General features: G+C 32.8%; 1 protein-coding gene and 1 long non-coding RNA gene across 2 annotated transcripts in view; one reads left to right on the top strand and one right to left on the bottom strand.

Moving 5' to 3' along the window:
- LOC129223948 (valine--tRNA ligase-like) overlaps positions 1-4,664 on the bottom strand; it is a 69,404-nt gene extending 64,740 nt beyond the window's left edge. The window contains exons 1-2 of the mRNA XM_054858332.1: positions 4,622-4,664; positions 4,341-4,540 (exon numbers count right to left, since the gene is read on the bottom strand). Coding sequence (XP_054714307.1) covers positions 4,341-4,502 — 162 coding nt within the window. The 5' untranslated portion in view covers positions 4,503-4,540; positions 4,622-4,664. The remainder of the gene's footprint in view (positions 1-4,340; positions 4,541-4,621) is intronic.
- Positions 4,665-4,977: 313 nt separating this feature from the next.
- LOC129223947 (uncharacterized) lies at positions 4,978-18,583 on the top strand. The gene is made up of 3 exons (XR_008580664.1): positions 4,978-5,074; positions 7,020-7,249; positions 18,369-18,583. It is a non-coding gene; the product is annotated as an uncharacterized LOC129223947 (long non-coding RNA).
- Positions 18,584-21,516: the final 2,933 nt, after the last annotated feature.

Genomic DNA, 21,516 nt, shown 5'->3' with positions numbered 1-21,516 from the left:
TACTTTGTGTTAGTTTGAATTCAATAGTTGTCTTTTTATGAATAAATATTAGAAAATGCCAGTTTCTTTAAACTTCAACGTTAATTAAAAGTAAACTCCAACTTGGTGTGTATCTGTAAGGTAGTCATTGTCATATGTTGTTTTGTTTCAGACTGAGTGTGAGGATTTATACCTTAAAAGGGTAAGTTCTTTTTTTTTTTTAAATTAAAAAAACGAAAAAAAAAAAAAAAAAAAACTCTTCCGAAATTTTGTTTTTACAAAATCTTGAGGGTTTCTTGTAGTTTTTAACATTTTTACTGTATGTGAATTAATTTTACAAAAATAGTACGGTTATTTTATTCTAAAAGTTAATTCTTATCAATGCCATGAATTATTTAGACATATTCTATAAACGTACCTCCTTTAGGTACTGAATTTCTGAAAATAAGTTGACTCTAGCATTTTATAAAAATATGAAGGTGTTATTTTAAGTAAAATATAATAAGTATTTTGAAAGCATGTCTGGATAGTAAATTAATGTATGGTATTTTTGTATTGTTTATGTTTGGGATGTTCTGTTGAGACATTTCTACTTTTCATACATCAAAATTTGAGTAACTAAGCATTTTTTTGGCTGAAATAGTTATTAATTTTGGGGATGATTTCTGCATTAAACATCACAATTTGAATCGCTTTGCTCTTTTTTAGCAGAGTATGAGAAAAGTTTTTGCTTGATGAAATGCATGTTAGAAAATAGCTTTTATTTCTATTGGTACATATTTCATTGGTGAGCTGTTATAGTAATTTGTTAATTTAAGCATTTTAAATACTTTCTAGTAGTTTTTCTTTCTATACAAAAACTTTCTAGTTTCTGGTATTTTTGAAGCGTATATTCGCGATGTTTTTATGTTGTTTTTATACATATAGTGTTCTGAAGTGCTTTGATCATGCTTTTTTTTATCTGAATTTCTCCTGTTGGCGGTAAAAAAGCATCGCTAAGAATGATGTACGACATATGTCGTCATACATCGTTTTCTTGGCGCTGACAGGAAGAAGTCGCCAAGGGTGGGGTATATGACATTAGTTCCCACAACTATAGTGCCTAGAAAGAATAGTGTGCCGATCGGCGCTTTTCCCCCTTCGATTCTTGAAGACAAAATGTATGAAAACCGCTAGAGGGCAGTGCGGTCGAGGTGTACGTTCAATTTCGCGGTGTTTACATTAGTACACGCGGGATTTTGTTACAATTTAGTTCCGCGTTTCTCTTTTTTACCTTTATTTCGTGAATATTTCATGAAACAGCGTTTAAGGCTTTTAATGGAGGCATCAAAGTTTAATATTAGAAGAAGTAAAGCTTTATCTTGTTTCGTACCAGGGTGCAAAAGTGGATACAAAACATGCAAAGAAAAAGTTTCGCTTTTTAAAGCTCCAGCAGATGAAGAAAAACTAAAGAAGTGGAACTCATTAATTCCCAGGTTAGATAAAAGTTTTTGATAAATATTGCTCAATTTGTGCTCTGCATTTCGAAAAACATTTTATTGAAACGCATAATGAGCATATTATAAATGGTGAGGAAGTTTTGATTCCCCGGGGAAAACTTTTTTTAAAAGACGAGGCAATTACGACAATTTTCCCAAATCTGCCAACATACTTTACTAAAAAAATACCAAAGCAAAGGTCCATCAGGAATTATGCAGTTAAGAAAAATGTTCCCCGTTCGAAAAAAATAAAACTTGATCTTTCCGCAGATGAAACTGAAATAACCACGTATAAATCTATTATAGATGAAATTGTTCATATTAATTTGCCTAACGAATATTGGGTTTGTATGAAATTAAAAAAATCTCCAAATATTGTAGTTTTTGTATATAATGAAAATTATGTGGAAAATAATATTGACGATAAAAAGATCATTATTGAAGTAGAAGAAAATTTACAAATCAATGCTACTATTTTGGTCAAAGGTGTAAAAGTAGATTATCCTGTTCTTCGACTCAGACTGAGAAGCCCTGATAATTTTAATTAGCTTCAAGAATTTAGAAGCAGTTTTATTTTGTAACTAGCGGTACCCACATGACTTTGTCCGAAGGAGAAAATTAAAAGGTCATTTGATTAGCCTGTATATTTACAAATAATGGATGATGAATTTCTCGCCAATTGGCTATGTTCATTCGCTCTTCCCATGTTACGATTCCACGTCAGGATAATTTCGTAATTTACTCGTCCATCTTATGATAATTCTGCTTTGGAAACTGTTTTTAAAATTTAAAAATAAAAAAAGAACAAAATCAAATTTTCGAAAATTCGCTTCGAGGTGCACACCCCCATGCTACAAACTAACTTTGTACTAAATTTCATGAAAATCAGCCGAACGGTATAGGCGCTGTGCGCGTCACAGGGATCCAGACAGAATTCCGGACAGAAATCCAGACAGAGAGACTCCGCTTTATTATTAGTAGAGAAATAAGAGACGCACTGTTATTGAATACTTAGGGGCCATTCATTAATTACGTAAGGATGATTTTGGCAATTTTTGACCCTCCCTCCCCCATGTAAGGGTACGTAAGAATTTTCACCCCCCCCCCATTCTTATGTAAGATTCCATTTCGTTTTTCAAAATGATAAAATAACAAATCTTGAATCGTTACATCACTGGAATCGTTATTAAATTCACATTATTAAATTAAACCTTTTGCGTAAAGAAATAATGTTTTTTCGACTTTTTTTCTTTTTTTTTTGATGTAATATTAATTACAAATATAACACGCCGTACGTAATGCGACTCCTTTATTATATTTTACACTATAAATTCTTTGCAAAACAAATAAAAAAACATCTTATCCTAACACGTTTCTTACCTTCCAGACGCAAATAGAACATAATCTCTGCCAAATCACTTGACCGCGCAATGTCTAATGTGAAATATCGACTTGGAAAATATTATGTAAGAATGAGTTTGACCCTCCCCCCAAGTAAGGGTACGTAGAGGCTTTTCCAACCCCCCTCCCCCTTGGGACCCTTACGTATTTAATGAATGGGCCCTTATAGTCTACTATTTTCATTGAAGTAAGGTAGTTTTATAATAAGGTAATAAGGTAATTTTATATGCTTCAAAAAATAAACGAACACCCATGTAACAATTAGCACTTATTACAGAATTTGTCTTTTGCGCAGAAATAAGTTTAATCCGAAAAACGGGGTTTTTAAACTGCGAAATCAGCATGCAATCGCTGATTTAAAACGAGTCTGATTGAGGAGCATAACGTACTACTCGAGTGCAGCGCCACCTGGATTTTCCTCAGATCTGACCTCACTTTTTCCCCGCCGATTGGCACACTACTCTTTCTAGGCACTATACCACAACCCTACAAAATTAGTAATTTGTATATCATTAACATATCCATAAAGACATAAATATTTTGCTATAGGGTGACATCAATAAAAACTCGAAAAATATAACCGTAAAATGTTTTTAGTCTATAAATCTTCATTTTGTAAGTATGTCTCCAGGCATTTCTTTTGACTTTTCTATTAAATTTAATTTCTATTGTATTGTAATATATAATAGTGTAATCATGCCCAATAACTTATTCACACTGTTAAATTTTATTACTTTTAAGTAAATTATGATATTAATTAGTTGCACTTATGTGTAATTAAAATTGTTTTTGGATTTATTAAATTCTAAAGTTAACAATCATTATATTTTAATTAAATGATTAATTCATAATACATGTTTTTGAAGTATATACTAATTTTATTACAACATAACAAAAAATTTATGTGTGAATAATCAGTTGATTTTTCATTTTGTCCAACTTTTTCCGTCGTCCCGGACTTTTTACAAAAAAGTGGACAAAATAGCAACCCTGGTTACAGCAGTTTATAAAAAGCTGCAGTGTACTTCAAAAAGGCAGAAGGGAATTTCAAAAGAGCACTGGTTAGATAAAGAAAAAATCCAAATGACTCCAGAGAAAAAAAAAAAGAGTGGTATTAGCTGTAATTAGTTTGGTGCAATGACAATGCTTCTGTATTTGGGTTCTAAATTATACTTCCCAATGTGAAGAAGTATGTAATATAACACTGTTTGAGAGGGGGGGGGGGTGACCAAATTGAGTACGTATAATAATGTGAGAAGAATATGGTAGAAAAAACTAAGCTACATGCAACACAAACAAAAAATGTCAAAAAAAAAAATATTTTTATGAAAAAAGTTAGCTGTTTTATTCAGAATGATTCAAAACGCTCCTAAAACAATTTACGATAACATGAGACACTGAAAGTAAAGCATAATTTTCTTTAGTATTAAATGATCTTCCCCTACTGCGATGAGAAAAAAGCAACACAAAAGAGTAACTTACTGCTGGTTTGTCAACATTTTTGGCTTGTATTTTTTCTTGCTTTTGTTTAAACTTTTCAAGTTTTTCCTTTTTCTTAGCTTCTTTTTTTAGTTGTGCGGCACTTTTTGGAGCACCCGTTGCATCATCCATACTTTCTAAAGTAGTTGAACCCAAATCAGGCATTTTGAAGCGTTCTTCTTGATTCTGTAACAATACAGAAGCTGAAAAATTAAAAGAACGATTAAAACAAGGCTAGTTTGACAAAAAATTCAATTAAAACAATTGTGAGAAGTTTAAATCACCACGTTGGTGGAAAAGTTTGTTGATGTTAGATCTTGTCGTTATAGTTGCAGTCAACACTAAAGATTGACATTTAATTTTGCACAATTCTATTTTAAGATGTAAAATTGGGGAGGAAAAAGAGGATTTATCAAAACTATGGATTAACAGGTTCCCTTGACAGGCTATAAATTGCAAAATTATTTTTAAAAGTTCTTAAAACTCTTTGACAAATTTTATTATCGTTTACAGCGGATTAATCGATATTGCTTTTTTTTTTGCGAGTTTGCTCATTCGAGGAAAACCTGACCGGAGAACAATAGGTCAACCGCGGCACTCCAAAGAAATTGTCCATCTTTTGATCTAACTGGCACTTGGCGTTGGCTTGTATATCTGGCGATTAGATTATTGGCAGAGTATTCATGTTTTTCCGGAAGGAAGCCATTTTTTTTACGTTCGAGCGGTTTTTGGTGGAGGTATGTGGTTTTGAATTTTCCGACGTTTGTATCATTATTTTTTAAAATTGATCAATCATTAACCATAATAGTTTCAGTTTGTAGATATTTATTGTGTATTATTTATATTTCTTGTTGGCTTAGAAAATATATATTGAATCTTTAATGTATTCATTCTAATTTTTAAGTCGTTTAATACCTTATCATTCGCATTTGAGATTATTAATTTTGTATTTTTAGTACGGGTCAATGCAAAGTACGCTGGTTATTTTTGCTTGTGCATAATATTAAACATTATATTTGTAACGTAATATTTAATGTCGCATCAACGGTGTTCGAGCTAAATGGTTGTTTCACTGCGTTTTGTATAATTATATACGAAGTATGTTATTTTTGTTTTAACTATTATATTGGGCCGGTCTGTTTGTAATGTTAGCTACAAGCATTGCAGCAGAGTGAATTTAATTTTTGAGCAGGCTAATTAGTAAAATTGAAAATTATTATCAAACAATATAGAGCATCTTCCCGAGGTGGATTTTATGACTTCTTGTATTCATGACATTACGATTCTACAAGCATATAACTCGATGCGTTTTTATGCTAAGTATGTTTCAATGTGGTAAAAGTAAGTTAAATGCTGTGTTTTCTCTGCTTTGCAAATCGTCAACAAGTGATTTGTTTTCATGTAATAATTTCAAATCTTCCTAGTGTGAAAACGCCCTGCCATCTAAGAAGGGACAGGGGTTTGAGAGCCCCTGATAATCTGTATAATTTTAAAAACAGTATTTTATTGATGGAATTATATGATGATAAGGTGTATTTTGGGCTAGTGCATTCCTCAATGGATAGAGCCTCTATTCTGTTAGCTACAGGGTTGGCAAGTTTCTGCGGAGGCGGTTAAAACCACTGGTAGAAACCGGTTAAACCGGCATGGCGAAAACCACTTTCTGCCACAGTTGCGGCAAAAACTGGCAAAAACTCACAAAAAAAAAAAAAAATTATTGACATGCAATAGGAAGTGCATGGAAAAAATAATTATTAACCAAAGCACATTTTAATATTATTACCACAATTTAAAATCAAATATTACATTGCTTGGACCCTGCGGTTGCTTCTTCAAAAAGGTTATTTCTAAAATCTAAACAGTTTCTCAATCTAATATGTACAAATGAGAAACTTTAGAATATTCCTGCAACAGAAGAGCTAGCAGGCAATGCATGAAGGAATCAGCAATGTTTGAAACTTTCATCTATTGTTTTTTTTTTTTTTATTGTTCCACCATGTAGTAAGTAACTGGGGTAGTGGGAGAAATTCGACTGGAAAATAAGTTTTGAGAAATAGGGCCAATTTGTTTTGCAAAGCTGTGACATTAGGTACAAAATCTATGTTAATAATGGCAAGTAAAATTCTGGCACTTTCTTCTTGAAGTACGTGATAATTTCGATCACAAACAATTTAGATGAAGCATATAAGTGAGCAAATTAAAATCAGAAATGCCTTTTAATTTTGTATGTCACTCCTCTTTCCTGAGCACCTATATGATTTTTCGTCCTTTATTAAATTAATCCAAACATTACGAGCATCTGCAAATGAAAAGTTCCCTTCTCGAACTAAATCAAGGGCATTAGCATAGGCTTTTATTTTTTTAAATGATGAAATGAAGTTTAATTTTTTAGTTTACTTAAACGAATATTATTTAGCAATCACTTAAGTAATTAAAGATGCTTTTAAGTTTTTGCCAGTTTCTGCCGGTTTTTACCGGTTACAACCAATTTCTGCCACTGACACGGCAAAAACTAGTTTCTGCCGGCAGAAAGCCAACCCTGGGTAGTTAGTTACTACTAAGATGAAAATTTGACAATTTGTCAAAGTAGTTTGTGAAATAGGTAACTAATTGTCCCCAATGCATGCAGTTCATGTTAATCATATTCTTTCTTTAAATCACCTTTTTTTTTTTTTTTTGCAGAAAACCTAAGCATCCCGTCTTCAACGATGGTTCCTCTACAAAGCGGGTATTTTTCCTATAAAACTGGGCTTTGAACCCAGTATCTTCCTGCTTTACATATTTCCTTCTTTGCAGTCTCCCTGTGAATCTACTGGACTGCCCTCAATTTGAGCAATCTGAAGATGGAAAAGGTTGACAAATTTCCTTGATATCTTTCCATTGAAAGAGTCTTGTTGAACAAGTTGGCAAGGGTAAGTTCTCTACATGTCATTTTAAAATTGTTATTATAAGTTGTTTAAAATGCATTTATATGATCTATTCAGTGTGCTCTTTTTTTTTCTCACTCATTTTCTGAAAAAAATATTGTCTCCCCAAAAAAACTGCTTGCGTCAAGGCCTGAAAAGCACCTATAATGTTCTGGTCTCAATCAAGGTTTCCGCCATGGTCACATTTTTTGAAAAATGTGAAAATACTATTTAAATTGCAAAAATGGAACAAGGCATTTTTGCTTTTTTTTTTTTTTTTTTTTTTGCTCTAATATAATAAGAAAAAGAAGGGGCAATTTTCAAGTCGATATTCTATATTAGAAATTGTGCGGTCAAGTGGTTTGGCAAGGATCATATTTTATTTTCTTTGGGAAGGTAAAAACGTATAAGGATGAGCTGTTTTTACTTGTTTTTCATAGAATGAATAGTGTAACATATAATAAAAGTATCGCACTGTGTATTGCATGTCTTATTTTTAATTAGTATTTCATTATATACAAAAAATATTTATCGAAAAAACATTCAGTCTAGAATCCTTTTAGTAAGTATTTTTTTTACACTTAAAGGTTTAAAAAAAAAAATAACGATTCCAGCGAAGTAAGATTTGTTATTTTATTATTTTGAAAATCGAAATGGAATTTTACGTAAGATAAAGAGGGGGGAATCTTTCGACCCCCCCCCTCCCCCATGTAAGGGTAAGCAAGTTGCCAAAATCATCCTTATGTAATCAATGAATGGCCTCTAGAGATTCAAACTGACTTACCCGGAATCCATAAAACCCTAAATTAGTTTTTCGTCGACGAGAAAGGTATGTACTTTAATGTTTCAAATAGCCGAATTAAACATGAGTTACAAATTAGGGAGATGCGAAATCTATTTTCTGTTCTGAAATTACCTCCAATAGTGAATTTCCAATAGAAAATTATTTTGAGACTTTTTTCTTTTTCAAAAAATAGGATGTTCCATTGAAAGTGGTACTTTAAAATGCAAAATCCCCGCAAAAATTGCGGAAAACGAACCCAAAGTAAGCTTATTGGATGTGCAGTGGGAAGTACTTGCCCACAAAATGGCCGACGATCGTTGGTTGAAAAGGAATCACTTTTCTACCACATGGACATCCATCTAGTTAAGCGAACTGGTTCCCATGTCCATGTTTTCCTCCCTTCTCTCTTAAGATTCACGGCAATCCCGCCTCAGTGGCCGAGTGGTCTAAGCGATTCTTTCTCACACTTCCGATTCCGAGTCACAACTGTATTTATGTCGAGGACTGCATACTAAGTGCCTTGCTTCCATTATTTTTTATACCGATAGATGGCAGCACCATCACCAGATCAAACAGTTGATGAGAATTTAGAACTAGTCCAGGAGCTAATAGCTACCTGGTGCTAGCACCCCCAGAGGTATCGTTTCACTTGGAGGACATTGAGACCACGAGCATATTTAACGTCGCCCAGTCCCCTTTAATGACGACAGTGGGTCTTCGACCATCGAAGTTCGAACTCGGGACCCTCCGGCCCCGAATCCAACACTCTACCGATCGGGCTTTTCTCACACTTGAGGCGGTGGGTTCAACTCCAACCCTCGCTCCGCATGTACTTCCCCCTCTTTCTGATGTAAATTCTTTCATGTGTTGTTTATATGTAATCTACTGAAATAAAAAATATATCATGCGTAAGGGAGGCAAGACACTCAGATTGTAGTCCTCATCAAAATAAACCCGTGCAATAAGCACCAAAAGAAAGAGAGTCTACTAATTCAATTTTCATCTCTAACATGTTGCATTTGTTTTTGTCTTGATTCAGGAGACTGAGTTTTCCGTTATGTACTTTCTTGTCTACCTTTTTTAGTTTTGCGAGATAGATTTGACTGACGACGTTTTCTAGCTCGCGTCAGCATGAGTTATACAGGCTGTTTTTGCTAAAGGTCATGCACATGTAGCTTTAAGCCGAGTTAGGCCCCTAGAAGCAGGACTTGATTGCTGAATAGGCCAACTAGGCCCGGGCTTAGGGCTCCCGATATTTAGGGGCCCCTAAATGTCTGAAATTACTTTAGTCTTGCTAAAATTTATTCAGCCGACGGCTAATGCTATAAAGTTTGAATACAGGGGCCCCCAAAAAAGTATTTGGCCTAGGACCCCTCAATATTTTAATCGGGCCCTGCCTAAAGGGACTAATTATCAGTAGTTTAGACCACCGCAAGTAAACCTTAACTTAATAAACCTCAAGATACAAACTCTCTCAATAAAATGACAAGATTGAGAAGTGTATCCTCTTATAATCATCTAAGTCAATGAAAATTAACTAAAAAGTGTAAAATAAAAAAAATATTTAAAAAAAAAAACAAAAAAACCCCGACTGCGTAAAAACCTAGAAAGAAAAATGTATAAGCCCAGTAGTTAAGAATGTTATTAAGTACTTCTGATAATTACACCATTGAAATAGTTTTATAATTGTACACAGATAAGACTAATCACAAATTCAAAAGCAGAAGAGAAGGATCAACAGTCGGAGCTTATTCAAATTTTGCGGGGTTCCTTGAATCAGAAAGGAATGGGCCCCCACTGTTGATCCTTCTCTTCTGCTTTTGAATTTATGATTTGTCTTACCTGTGTACGGTTATAAAACTATTTCAATGGTGTAGTTATTCAGTAGTACTTAATAACATTCTAAACTACTGCGCTTATACATTTTTCTTTTTAGTTTTTTTGGTTTTTACGCAGTCAGGTTTTTTGTTTGTATTTAATAACTTCTGAAGGAAGTGGTTAAAATGCCTTCTCGCCAAGCACCGAATTTGAACTGAAGGTTAGTAACTTGGCGTGATTTCGGTCGAAGGTTCGAAATATTGTAGGTTTGCTGTATGAAACGAAGCACGTTGTTGCAATCCTGGCATGTGTATATGACAACGTACATTTTGTAGTGGTAAATATTAGTGTTTTTATGTAATTAAATTGAATAAATGTGTCTATGTGCAAAAGGCATAAGATTTATTCTTTTTTGAAAAACCGGAGAAAGCAAAACAAAAAAATTCTAAGAAGTTGGAAGTACATTTGTATAGCAGTAAGTGGTTTTCTTTACATAGGCGTTATTAAAAGTGTTAATCAGGGTTTACTTGCTTATGAATTATGAAAATACTGAATCAGTTCATGAAATTCTGTGTGTTTAATTTACATCTGTTTCTTTTCCTTCTATCTTGCTGAATGTTCTTAGTAATAATGCTAAATGAACTCGAGATGTTTATTGAATCCACATTTTGTCTAAAACTCATGCAGATTGTCAGAACCACACACTGAAACCAATCTGAGAAGGACTCCCGCGAGTTTCATCAAATTGCATTCTGTATCGGTGAAAGATACCATTTGTGCTGTGATGTTAAAGCCATTCTGTTTATTTAATTTGGAGTATTTACTTTCATTGTCACAAAAAAATAAAGAATTCGAGAAAGTTGTGAGAAAAAAACCGAACATAATATGTAAAATATTAGTATTCTATGAGTTGGAAGTTTAGGATTCCACACTTTTTTTTAGCATCTTTGATATTGTGGATTTGAGAAACCAGAGACCTGTCCTGTTTATTCGTCAATTTCTGCTTGTTGGTTCTGTGTGCATTCAAATGCTTGTGTGCTTAGAATTATTTGTAAAAAGTATTCTATGTGAGTAAATAGTTTGAAAAGAGAACTGGCACGAAATATTCATCAATTGCTTAATACGAATTGAGAGATGATTTGGAAATTATAACTTGATACGTAAAATTGACATTGGTTAACTACAAAGAACGTGTAAACAAGCCTTTAGGAACAACTAATAGGACTTTTAAAAAAGATTCACAACTTGACGCTGCACAAGTTGTATATATATAAATTTAAACCTTACAAGTGACCGATAATGTCTCATGCGACAGATATACAAGCACATAGATATAAACGTAATGACTAAACTCATAGAAATGGCTTGGGTAACATACAAATTTGCGTACGTAAATACATACACAGACTTTTCTCTTTTTTTTCGAAAATCATTTAAAGGTAATTAAAAGTGAAATTTATTCTGAAATTTTAGTGATAATATTTTTTGTGAAGACAATACTTCCTCTTTACATAAGAAAGTAAAAGTGCTTCTCCTTATGACATCAAAATATCTAAAATTTTAATCTGGAAGGATTTCCAGATAATCCAAGTTCTCAGTTATCCGAGGTGGCTTTAGTCCCCAATTACCTCGGATTTTCGAGAATCTACTATATTTATAGTTTTTTTGACATGATTATCTGTTTGCACGAATGTTTGCTTGCTTACCAATAAAAAGGATATGTACATAATTATGATACAAATATGTATTTTATACAACTAATGACAACATTTTTTCTTTTCCTGATGTTTGTTTTAGGACCGTGCTTAGCAATCACTTGCTGTTGGTGCAATTACTCAGAAGAAGACTTGAAGAATTGCTGTTTCTTCTGCATGTGTTAATACCGAATGGTTTCATGACAGTAAGATTTGGTGTGTAGTATTTCATCAATTCTTCTGTTGTGGCTTTTCAGTGGACACATAGTAGTTGTATAGAGCTGTTTCTCTTATTTGGGTTGATGTTATATTTTCACTTACCTCTGCATTCGATGACATTCCTTCGATAAGCATTTTGTAAGTATATTACATTAGGGTACTATAGTTGACTCGATAACTCAAAACTCAGGGACCTTGAACGAGAGTTTGATTTTTTTGTAGTTCTTCTAATTTACAACATATGTATGTATTAAGCTGTCCATTGTTTCTTGCAAGAAAGTCTCTCTGTATACAGGTATACTTGCTTGCTTGCTTATAAAATGTATGTGCACATTATTTCGATACAAATATATATTTTAAACAACTATGGACTGCAATTTTTCTTTTCTTGATATTTGTTTTAGGTCCGTGCTGTTGGTGCAATTTCTCAGAAGACAAAGAATTGCTGTTTCTTCTGCAAGTGTTAATACTGAATGATTTCATGACAGTGAGATTTGTTGTGTTGTACTCCATCAGTTCCTCTGTTGTGGCTTTTCAGTGGAGCTGCTTCTTTTGTTTGGTTTGGTGTTTTATTTTCGCTTACCACTACATTAGATAAACTTGCTTTTATATGCACATTCACAAGTATATAAGATTACCACAGTCTACTCTTCATAATTCTAGAGACCTTGAAAGAAAATTTGAACTATCTAGAGTTTGTTTTATTCGTAGCTCTAATTCAAAGATATGTAAATATTATTAAGCTATTTATTATTTTTTGCAAGACAGCCTCTTTGTTTGCAAGGATATTTGTTTACTTACTTATAAAATGCATTTGTGCATAATTTTGATAAAAATACATATTTCATGTGCAACTAATTTCTGTATTTTCTCTTTTCCTGATGTCCGTTTTAGGATTGATTGGCAATCAATTGCTGTTGGTTCGATTTCTCAGAAGAAGACTTGAAGAATTGCTGTTTCTTTTTGCATGTTTTAATACCGAATTATTATATAACAGAGAGATTTGGTGTGTTGCACTCCATCAATTCCTCTGTTGTAGCTTTTCAGTGGACATACTTATTACATTGTTTAATATTGCTTCTTTTGTTTGATTTGTTTTATGTTACCTTTTATTAAAAATTAGATGAACTTCCTTTTATATTTTTATTTACACATGTTGACTTTCTCAATATGTGAACTTCTGCCAATGGCAAGTAGGAGAAATTCATCTTATAATTGACTTATGGTTTTCAATTTTCATTTACAAGTTATCAACGATGAAAGAGTTGAAAAAAAATCAGTTAATATAATACTTGTTCACAATTTAATAAAATGTATAACAAGAATAATTGCATCAAGAATTTGAAGAAATGTTTATTTTCCTTAAAAATGTTTAACTTTGTGCAAACATTATTGTATTACTTGTGTTTTTTATAGTACCTAATAGGGTCATATTTTGTTAATAAACATGTAGTATTTTAAATGAAATCTTTTTTTGTTGTTTTTAATGGTAATTTTTGTGTGCTGGTACAGCAATTGCAAATAGGCAGATAAATAATGATAAACTAAAAATGTATTCACACAATTTTACTTTGTTTCAAAATATCATATTATTTTACATAATACATATTATTCCCTGAAATTTCAGAATATATTTTGCTTCTTGTATTAGATTGTCTATGATACACAATTGGGAAGAAATTGTCCTTGTTATGTGTGGTAATGCTGTCGTTTTTGTGCTTGTAGCCTCCTATATGCCTCTAAATTTTTTGCACTGGTAGAATTTTTATTTTTTACTTTCATTTTATCCCTTATGAGTCGTCTACAAATGATGTCATGCTTTGAGAGGAAAGAGGGGTTTTAATTCTGAATTTTTGACAAGAGGAAAGGAGGGGTAGCATACAAGAAGAGTCATCGCACATCATGGTGTGAAATAAGGGTATTTTTGTAATGTAGTGTGACACTGGAGAGGGGATCAAATATTTTGAAGAAAAAAGTGACATTATTTATGGACAGCTTTCTGTATTTATGCAGCATATCTGGAGTTAAGAAATTGAATGAAGTAACTAAAACTGAAACTAGGATCCTACACTAATAAATGCTTTGTTAGAGTTTATAACCTAATTTTTACTTTTTCTAAGTTGCAAAATATGCAAGTATACACTAAAAACTAAGGCACTTAAAAAAAAAAAAAAAAACTAAATAAGAATTCAAAACAAAATTCATATTTTAATATATTGTGAAAGTTATATATTATAGCAAATTCAAAACTGAGGAAGAATGGCAAACTTCCAATTAAAAATTGCACAGAAATAAAAAAAAATACTTGTTACTTCTGAAAAACATTGTGTAAACTATTCAGTTTCACTCTACATGTTCTCAACAGTAAAACACCTATTAGAAGACAAAATATTCTTAACTGCTTTAGCAATGTTAAGTAGAACATTTCAACAAACATTGAATAGCTGGGGTCTTGAAAGTATTAATTAATTATAAATTTAACAAATTAGTATTCTTCAATCTAAATTCTTATGGTTATTAAGGATTTAACAATGTTTTCATTGCCAAATAAACAACCCTTCATTTTGTTACCTATTGTTCAAAATTTGATAAAAAAGAACTGAATAACATTACCAAATTCATCAAACAAACTGGCAGTTTTTTCAAATACTTAAAATAATTACTTTCTGGTGAAACTGCCCTTCGAAAAAGGATTGTAATTACAAAACAATAGTGTTGGCCCAACAGATGAAAAACTTTTATTTTTTTAATTTAACTATTCATATTTCTTGAAGGAATGTCATTGCAATTTGCAAATCATAACAATGTTACTCACAATTTTTTGGAAGATAATTAAAGGGCTATTATTGCATTCAATAAAATCACGCTTACATTACATAAGAAGAAAAAAAAATGGGGGGGGGGGGTGCTCTCAAACCTTAGAAGCATTGAAACATTAATTAAACGTTGTTATTTTGCAGAGAGGACTGATCTTTGTACCATGGACGTTATTTTGTTTTCAACACCATCTATCTTTGTTGACTCTTTTGTACTTGGGGCAGTATTTACATTAAACTGAGAACTAGCACAGCCGAAAGCCAGAACTCCAGAGAATTTTGAATCCACAAATAAAAGTGTAAAAAACAGTTTAATTTTTTTCAAATGGGATAGATTTTAACAAAATAGTTTATTGCTTACTGAGAAGCAATCGCAAATTTCTAATTCTTAAACGGAAAAGTTGAGAACCCCTACTGGTGGTGTAAGAGGGCTAAAATGGGCTTAATAAAAAATCAAAGGATCATGGTCACTCAGCAAGTACTTTAAGTGCTTCACTAATCATTTTTTAGGGAAACCAGGTTTATGTGTTTTTTCTGAGTCTGAATTGCATCTTGACTGGTTTTAAATGGCTGTTTAAATAAAGTAAAAGTTTCTTCTCTAAGGTTCATAGTTTTTTTTTCTTGAATTCAGAATATCCATATAGTGATTTTTAAAGAATGATTAAATGACAGTTCTTATGAATAGTCAAAATGGATCAGGATTGCCCACCTAGTCTCATTGCGCAGACTGCACCATTTAAATGGGTGGGGGTCTGTTTTGAGGGGTATTTTTCTCATTTGGGGGGGGGGCAGTCTTTGTGATAATTTTAGGGGATGGGAACCCCTGTAAAGACATTGACATAGTGATGGCGTACATCGGCTCAGGTGCGCACCCTCCTTCTACAAGATTTATAAGTGTGCCTTATCTCAGATTTACCACATTTTTTTTTTTTTAATTATAATGTAAAAAAAACCTTGGTGAAGGAAGATATGGTTGGGCATTTATTATCAGTTTTATTTTAGTTTTAGATAATGACAATCGCAATTGCGGTAAAAATGCGGAATTTAGAAACGCAAATGAATTCCACAATTTTTCTCTTTTTTGTCATTTTTCAATTTTACTCGATTTTTTTCACCTTATTTTTGAGAACGTTGATACATTTGCAAATCCTGCCGCACAAATAGGCTGATATTGGAAGAGAGTTTTAAAAAATGGGAGACAGAAATTGTGAAAAACCCAGAAATGGACTTAAAATTGCCAAAATTTCAGAGCAGAGCGCATTGCGCCCGTTTAAAAATCCCTGGGGGAATCAGTAAATGCAGGCATATGGGGGGGGGGGGGGACTTCGCTGCTCTCCACTGCAACACGACTGGATTTGGGAAAATATTTAACCAAAAATTATATATACATTTATACATTTTCATTGCAACTTCAAAACCCCTCCCATCTTGGAAACTTTCCAAAATTGGAAATCTAAAAACTAAATTTTAGGTTGTCTTTGGTCAAAATCGAGGTGGAGATGTGACTACACACGAATTTGCCGATTTAGGAAGAAGGCAAATAGTTTTCGTGTCCGTCTAGTATGTGTATAAGTCGTGTACAAGTAGTGGAAAAAAATAATAAACTATTTGTGTGTGCAAATTTACGAAACATAGCAATTTTGGAATGTTTGTTTCCTTTTTCAACGATACATCATAAAAGATTTTTAAATGTTTAAAATGTTATACACAGACCCGTCATTTAGGTGATCCGAGGGGCCTGGATTTTAGAAACATGAAATTAGGCATTTTTATAAGTATTTTGTTTTTTCCCCCTATGAAACGTATTGAACACAAGCCCTTTGCCTCCCCCCCCCTCTCCCAGGAAGACTTTGAAATAGTGGGCCTGATCATACACAAATTTGGATTAAAAATTATCTATTTCTCAAGGAGGAATAGTAGATCACACATTCAGGGACGCCTTGAACTAAAATTTTTGGAAGCGGGAACATTCTCATTTTGCTGAATGAAATTTCAATTTTATCGAATGATAAAATACGAGTATGCATATGTAATATACATACATAACATCTAATGATTGAAGAATCTCGATGCTGTTAATGCTGTCCCCAAAGTTACCAAATCGTCAGAAAAAAATTCCGAAAATGATTGATGGGCTCCCTCCCCCTTTAAAACTTATAAAATTTACAATGCTTTGATTCTCAGAGGGGGCCCCCTCAATGAACGAAACCCTAGTTTCTAACTGGACTGACGTGGCCTTGACTGATGGGAATCTAATCCACGTCCTCCTGCCCCACACATAAAGAAAGCACGATTACTTGGCCTCTGGCCCTGGTTAAAACTTAGCATGTACACTTTAAGGAAGAAATAACATTGGTACATGTATTAATTTTCATTTGCACAAGCACACAAACAAAATGAAAATTTGTATTTGTGAATCGTGCTTTGCCTTTACAGTTCATAAGAACTTACCTTATTTGAAAATATTTTGGCAACGGTAATTCAGAAGAAAATTTTTCATTTTTCAGAGAAACAATTTAGTCGCCAAGCACGCGATAAAACGAGCCAAATAGAGACCTGGCGAGATATCTTTCTATTGTTCGTGAAGGCAGTTTAACAACGTCCACTTCTGAATTCGCTGGAAAAGCAGTGGCAACTCTTGTTATCCAAATGTACATACATGCAGTATATTTCATTTTAAGATACAGCTTGGAAACTACTTCATGTTTTCTTTTGTATTGATACCAAGACCTTTACAATGATTGAGAGAGCAGGCAGGTGTCATACTGGTCTAAGTAGAAGAGAACATACACCCTCTCTGACTGCCTGTTAGCACAGAAAAGATTTGTGCTTGGTTCCACAAATCAAGATTTGCATCAAAGAAAGGAAGAATGCTCTGGACGGGCAAAAGAGTTCTCTAACAATCTGGTTACTTTTACTTTTCACATCCTTTCTACTGCAAATCAAAGGGATTAGAAAGTCCCTTGGGAATAAGAGGGTATTGGAATGCTCACTCTTGATGAAGATCATCTTTAGTCACCATTTCATATTGACGCTGAAAATTTACTTAAATTTGAATCTTGTATAAGTTTCAATACGTGTGATAGTAAATTCTTGAAACATATCGACACCTTTTGAAAATCATGTCAAAAAGAGTGAATGCTAATTTACATGTATGTGTTGGATGGATGACTATTTTTAATAACCTTGGTTACTTCGCGCTTTCGGATAATACGTGCTTTTTCTTTGTCCCCCAAAAAGCACGATATAACAAGGGGTAACTGTAATATCAAATTGAGTGATAAACAAGCCAGGGAAAAAAATCTTGATGAAGAAATGAAGACTGGTGTCGAAGGGATACTATGTGGGCCTTGCTTCCGGTTTCTGGCATGTAAACATATTGTTGAAAACAGTTATATTTGTACTGGTGAAAAAGATGTATTAAATCATAAATATATAATTTATTACTCTGCAGCTCTACAATCTGTGGAAACTTTGTTATATGCTATAAGTTGAAAAAAAATTGATTATGGTGACACTGCTGGGCCCATGCAATCTGTTTATTTGTTTTGAAATATCTATACAAACAATTGTATTGTTTTCATATGCTCCTATAGTAATTCTATTTTAATCTTTTCTTTTCCGATTTTTAGTCTGGAAAAACATTAAATGATATAATGCATTTATTGGTCATACAGTTACATATTTTGAAAATGCATGTGCTTATAAATTCCAAGGAACTATCCTAGAACTTTTCCTTTTTTTCCCCTGAGTTTGTTTATTTGTATTAACTGTACTTATTCTATATTTTGTAGGTTTTAGTTCTTTGAAAAGTACTGCTCCTGGACCCCTACCCCTCCAACAGTTGATGTTACCAGTTGTATGTTTTGAATATGCTTGTGCTCTATCTGGATATTTCCTCAAAAATTGAAGATTTGAACAGACTATTTCACTTTACTACTAATCCTGAATGATGTGTTGCTCTGTTTTGTCTAATATTAGCAATGTGGTGCACTAGGCTTTTCAAGTGGAATGATAATTCAATTACTCAGTGTATTAAGATTCTAAAATGTACTTTAACTTGAGGACCTTGTGAGATTTATTTTATGTATTCTTATATCAACTACTTTTGAATTTTTATTGTTATAAAAAAGATGTATTGAAATCATGGACTATGAATGTACCTGTAAAATGCATATAAAACTCTTATTCACAAAACTTTGTTTGGATTATGTCTATATTTTTAACTTTAAAGTAAACATCTCCATGTAATTTTAGAAAGTTTCTACTTCTACATCAGAAATAATTTTGATCCCTATGCATTATGTGATATATTGCCGTATCTGAGAGGATATTCAATTTTATTTGATACCAGGGAATTAACTTATTCCATTCAAATTTTGGAAATGAAAATTCAGCAAGAAAAAAAGATGTCTAGTGCAAAGAGTTAAATATGTAAATAAATAATGAAAATATACAGCTGAAAGTCTGAAGTTATGAAAACTGCTGATAATGAATTATCAAATTTGTACTTTATTTGTTAAAAACAAATCGATCATTTTGAAGCAGATAAATTGGCTATTTATTATTCAGTCAGAATAAAGTGCGACAGTGAACAACGTCTATCATGAAATTTTAAGGTTGTAGTGAAGAGAGATGGTTATGGAAAAATTTACATTTTAGTACTCTCTTAAAAAATAAAAATATATGTATAATTTTGTTCACAATACAATTAAGACCTAAATCAGAATATTATTAAAACAATTTTAATAATTCTCAATCAAGAACTCCAAATATACTTGTACATGAAGAATATTTTTTTTTCCTCTGCAATTTTGGAAAATTAAAAGTAGAAAATTTTAGGATATTTTAATTATTCAAGTTACCTGTACTTAAATATGGGTTAAACTATTTTTACTTTCTTCTATATCTAATATATAGAAAAAAGTATTGAATTCGTTCAAATTTTGATGGATTTGAACGTTTTTAGGTGTGCTGAGTAGTGTGTGTGTGTCACGTACGTGTGTGAACAGTTTTTTGTGGCTGCTCTACAGCAAAAACTACCACATGAAATCAAACAAAATTTGGTACACATATGTGCCTCAATGTGAACTGCCCATTGGTTTTTGGCGTGAATTCCTCGAAGGGGGGTGGAGCAATGGGACATTTCTTGAGTTATGCGTGCCTGCTATTACCCAAGAAGTAACGGGCGTAATCAAACAAATATTGGACCGTATGTTGCCCCTAACAGGAGCAGGTGCTGATTCAATTTTGGTGTCGATATCTCAAACGGGGGTTGAGCTATAGAACGTTTTTTGTCTTCAATTGTGACTGCTGTATCTCAAGAAATAATGAACGGAATCAAACAAAAATTTATTGACAGGTAGCCCTTAGAAGGTATAAGAGCTGATTTTATTTTGGTGTCAACAACTGAAAAGGGGGTGGGGTAATCGAACATTCTTTCTTTGCATTGTGAGTGCCATATCTCAAGAAGTAATGTTACGTTCTGCATGAAATTCGGAATAAATGTGAATTCATATGAAACAGGCATTGGTTCAATTTTCACGCCAATCACTCCAAGAGGTGCTGATTTTTTTTTTTTGCAAATAAAAATAGCTTTATGAATGCAACAATGAGAAAGATAAATCGTACTAAACTGTCGTCTGCTTATTTCTTGTGATTTTAATTGTATGGAAATGATTGGAAATATTATCTCCAAATGATTTGAAACTTTTAACAATTGCCATCTCATGTTTGTTAACAAATAAAATATTTGTAATTAATTCAAGCAAGTCTTTTAAAATAACCTTCAATTTTCACTCTTTGCTTTGATTTTGCGATAATTCAGACATTGGGATGGTTGTCAAGTTTTTGCATATGTAATTTTGTTTTTGTTGGGAATATTGCTTCCTCGTCAAGAGTGGTGAGGGATCAGAATTATAAGAAAGATATAGAAGAAAGTTTCGTGATGGCCACAACATACTAGTTTATAATGACACATACTAGTTACAGTTTGTTTCTCTTCAAATTTTTATTGTCCTGATATAGCATAGCCAATTTGACATTGTTTCACTAATGAAAATTAACTGAAAGATAAAGTTTGTTCTTAGTTACATCCAGTAACGCAGGCCTACATCCACCTTCTAAACGGGGGGGGGGGGGGGTCCTTAATCTTTAAACCAAATCCAGTGAGTTATTTTATTCATTTTTACTCTCCCCTTTATTCTGCTTTCAAAGCTTTTTACTAAGAGAACTAGCTTAACATTTGGATTCCTGTTTCAATGATGCATTGAATATTCTGAGGTAAAAAACATAAAGTCACATCTTGGTAAATATACATATATATGAAGCAAACTATTTTTGCAACCTCTGGCCACTCTGCTAATGTATAGCCCTAAAAGTACATTCATCAATGAAAAGCTCTTCTTTGAAAATAAGTTTTCCCCCTTGTTTAATGCATACCTTCAGTAATTAATTGAAATAGACCCTGTTTTTTGAAGAAAATTAATCATTTGAATGGGGTCCGGTTCCAATTGATTCGGATAATTGGAGTTCACTGAATTTTAAAAGATTTCATAATCATCCTTTTTTGTAGCAAAAAACTAGAAAGTTTTAGTTTTTCAGCTTTTGTTTTCCATTTTATTCTGCAATTCAGAATATGTTGTACCAGCATTAACAGCTACAATCCTAAGCTTGAACACACATGCCAATACGATAATAACTTTTTACTAAATTTTACAAAAACAGACATTTGCTCTCTTCAAAAAACTTGAGTCATTTTAAAAAATATCTTTAATTTCATTTCAGTCATGGACATCCTTTAATTGCCTGTCCAATTATCCGAGTTCGGGCCCGACGGACTCGGACAGTTATAATTCTATAGTATTTGTATACAGTCGAACCTTGATGATGCTTGTGTATCCCCGATTCACTGTTTTGTGTCAATGTCCAGAGGCAATTGGT

Source organism: Uloborus diversus, chromosome 6 (genome assembly GCF_026930045.1).
Source record: "Uloborus diversus isolate 005 chromosome 6, Udiv.v.3.1, whole genome shotgun sequence".
Classification (NCBI taxonomy): domain Eukaryota; kingdom Metazoa; phylum Arthropoda; class Arachnida; order Araneae; family Uloboridae; genus Uloborus; species Uloborus diversus.
The sequence above is the reverse complement of the archived record's forward strand: the minus strand, read 5'-3'. Positions and strand labels throughout refer to the sequence as shown.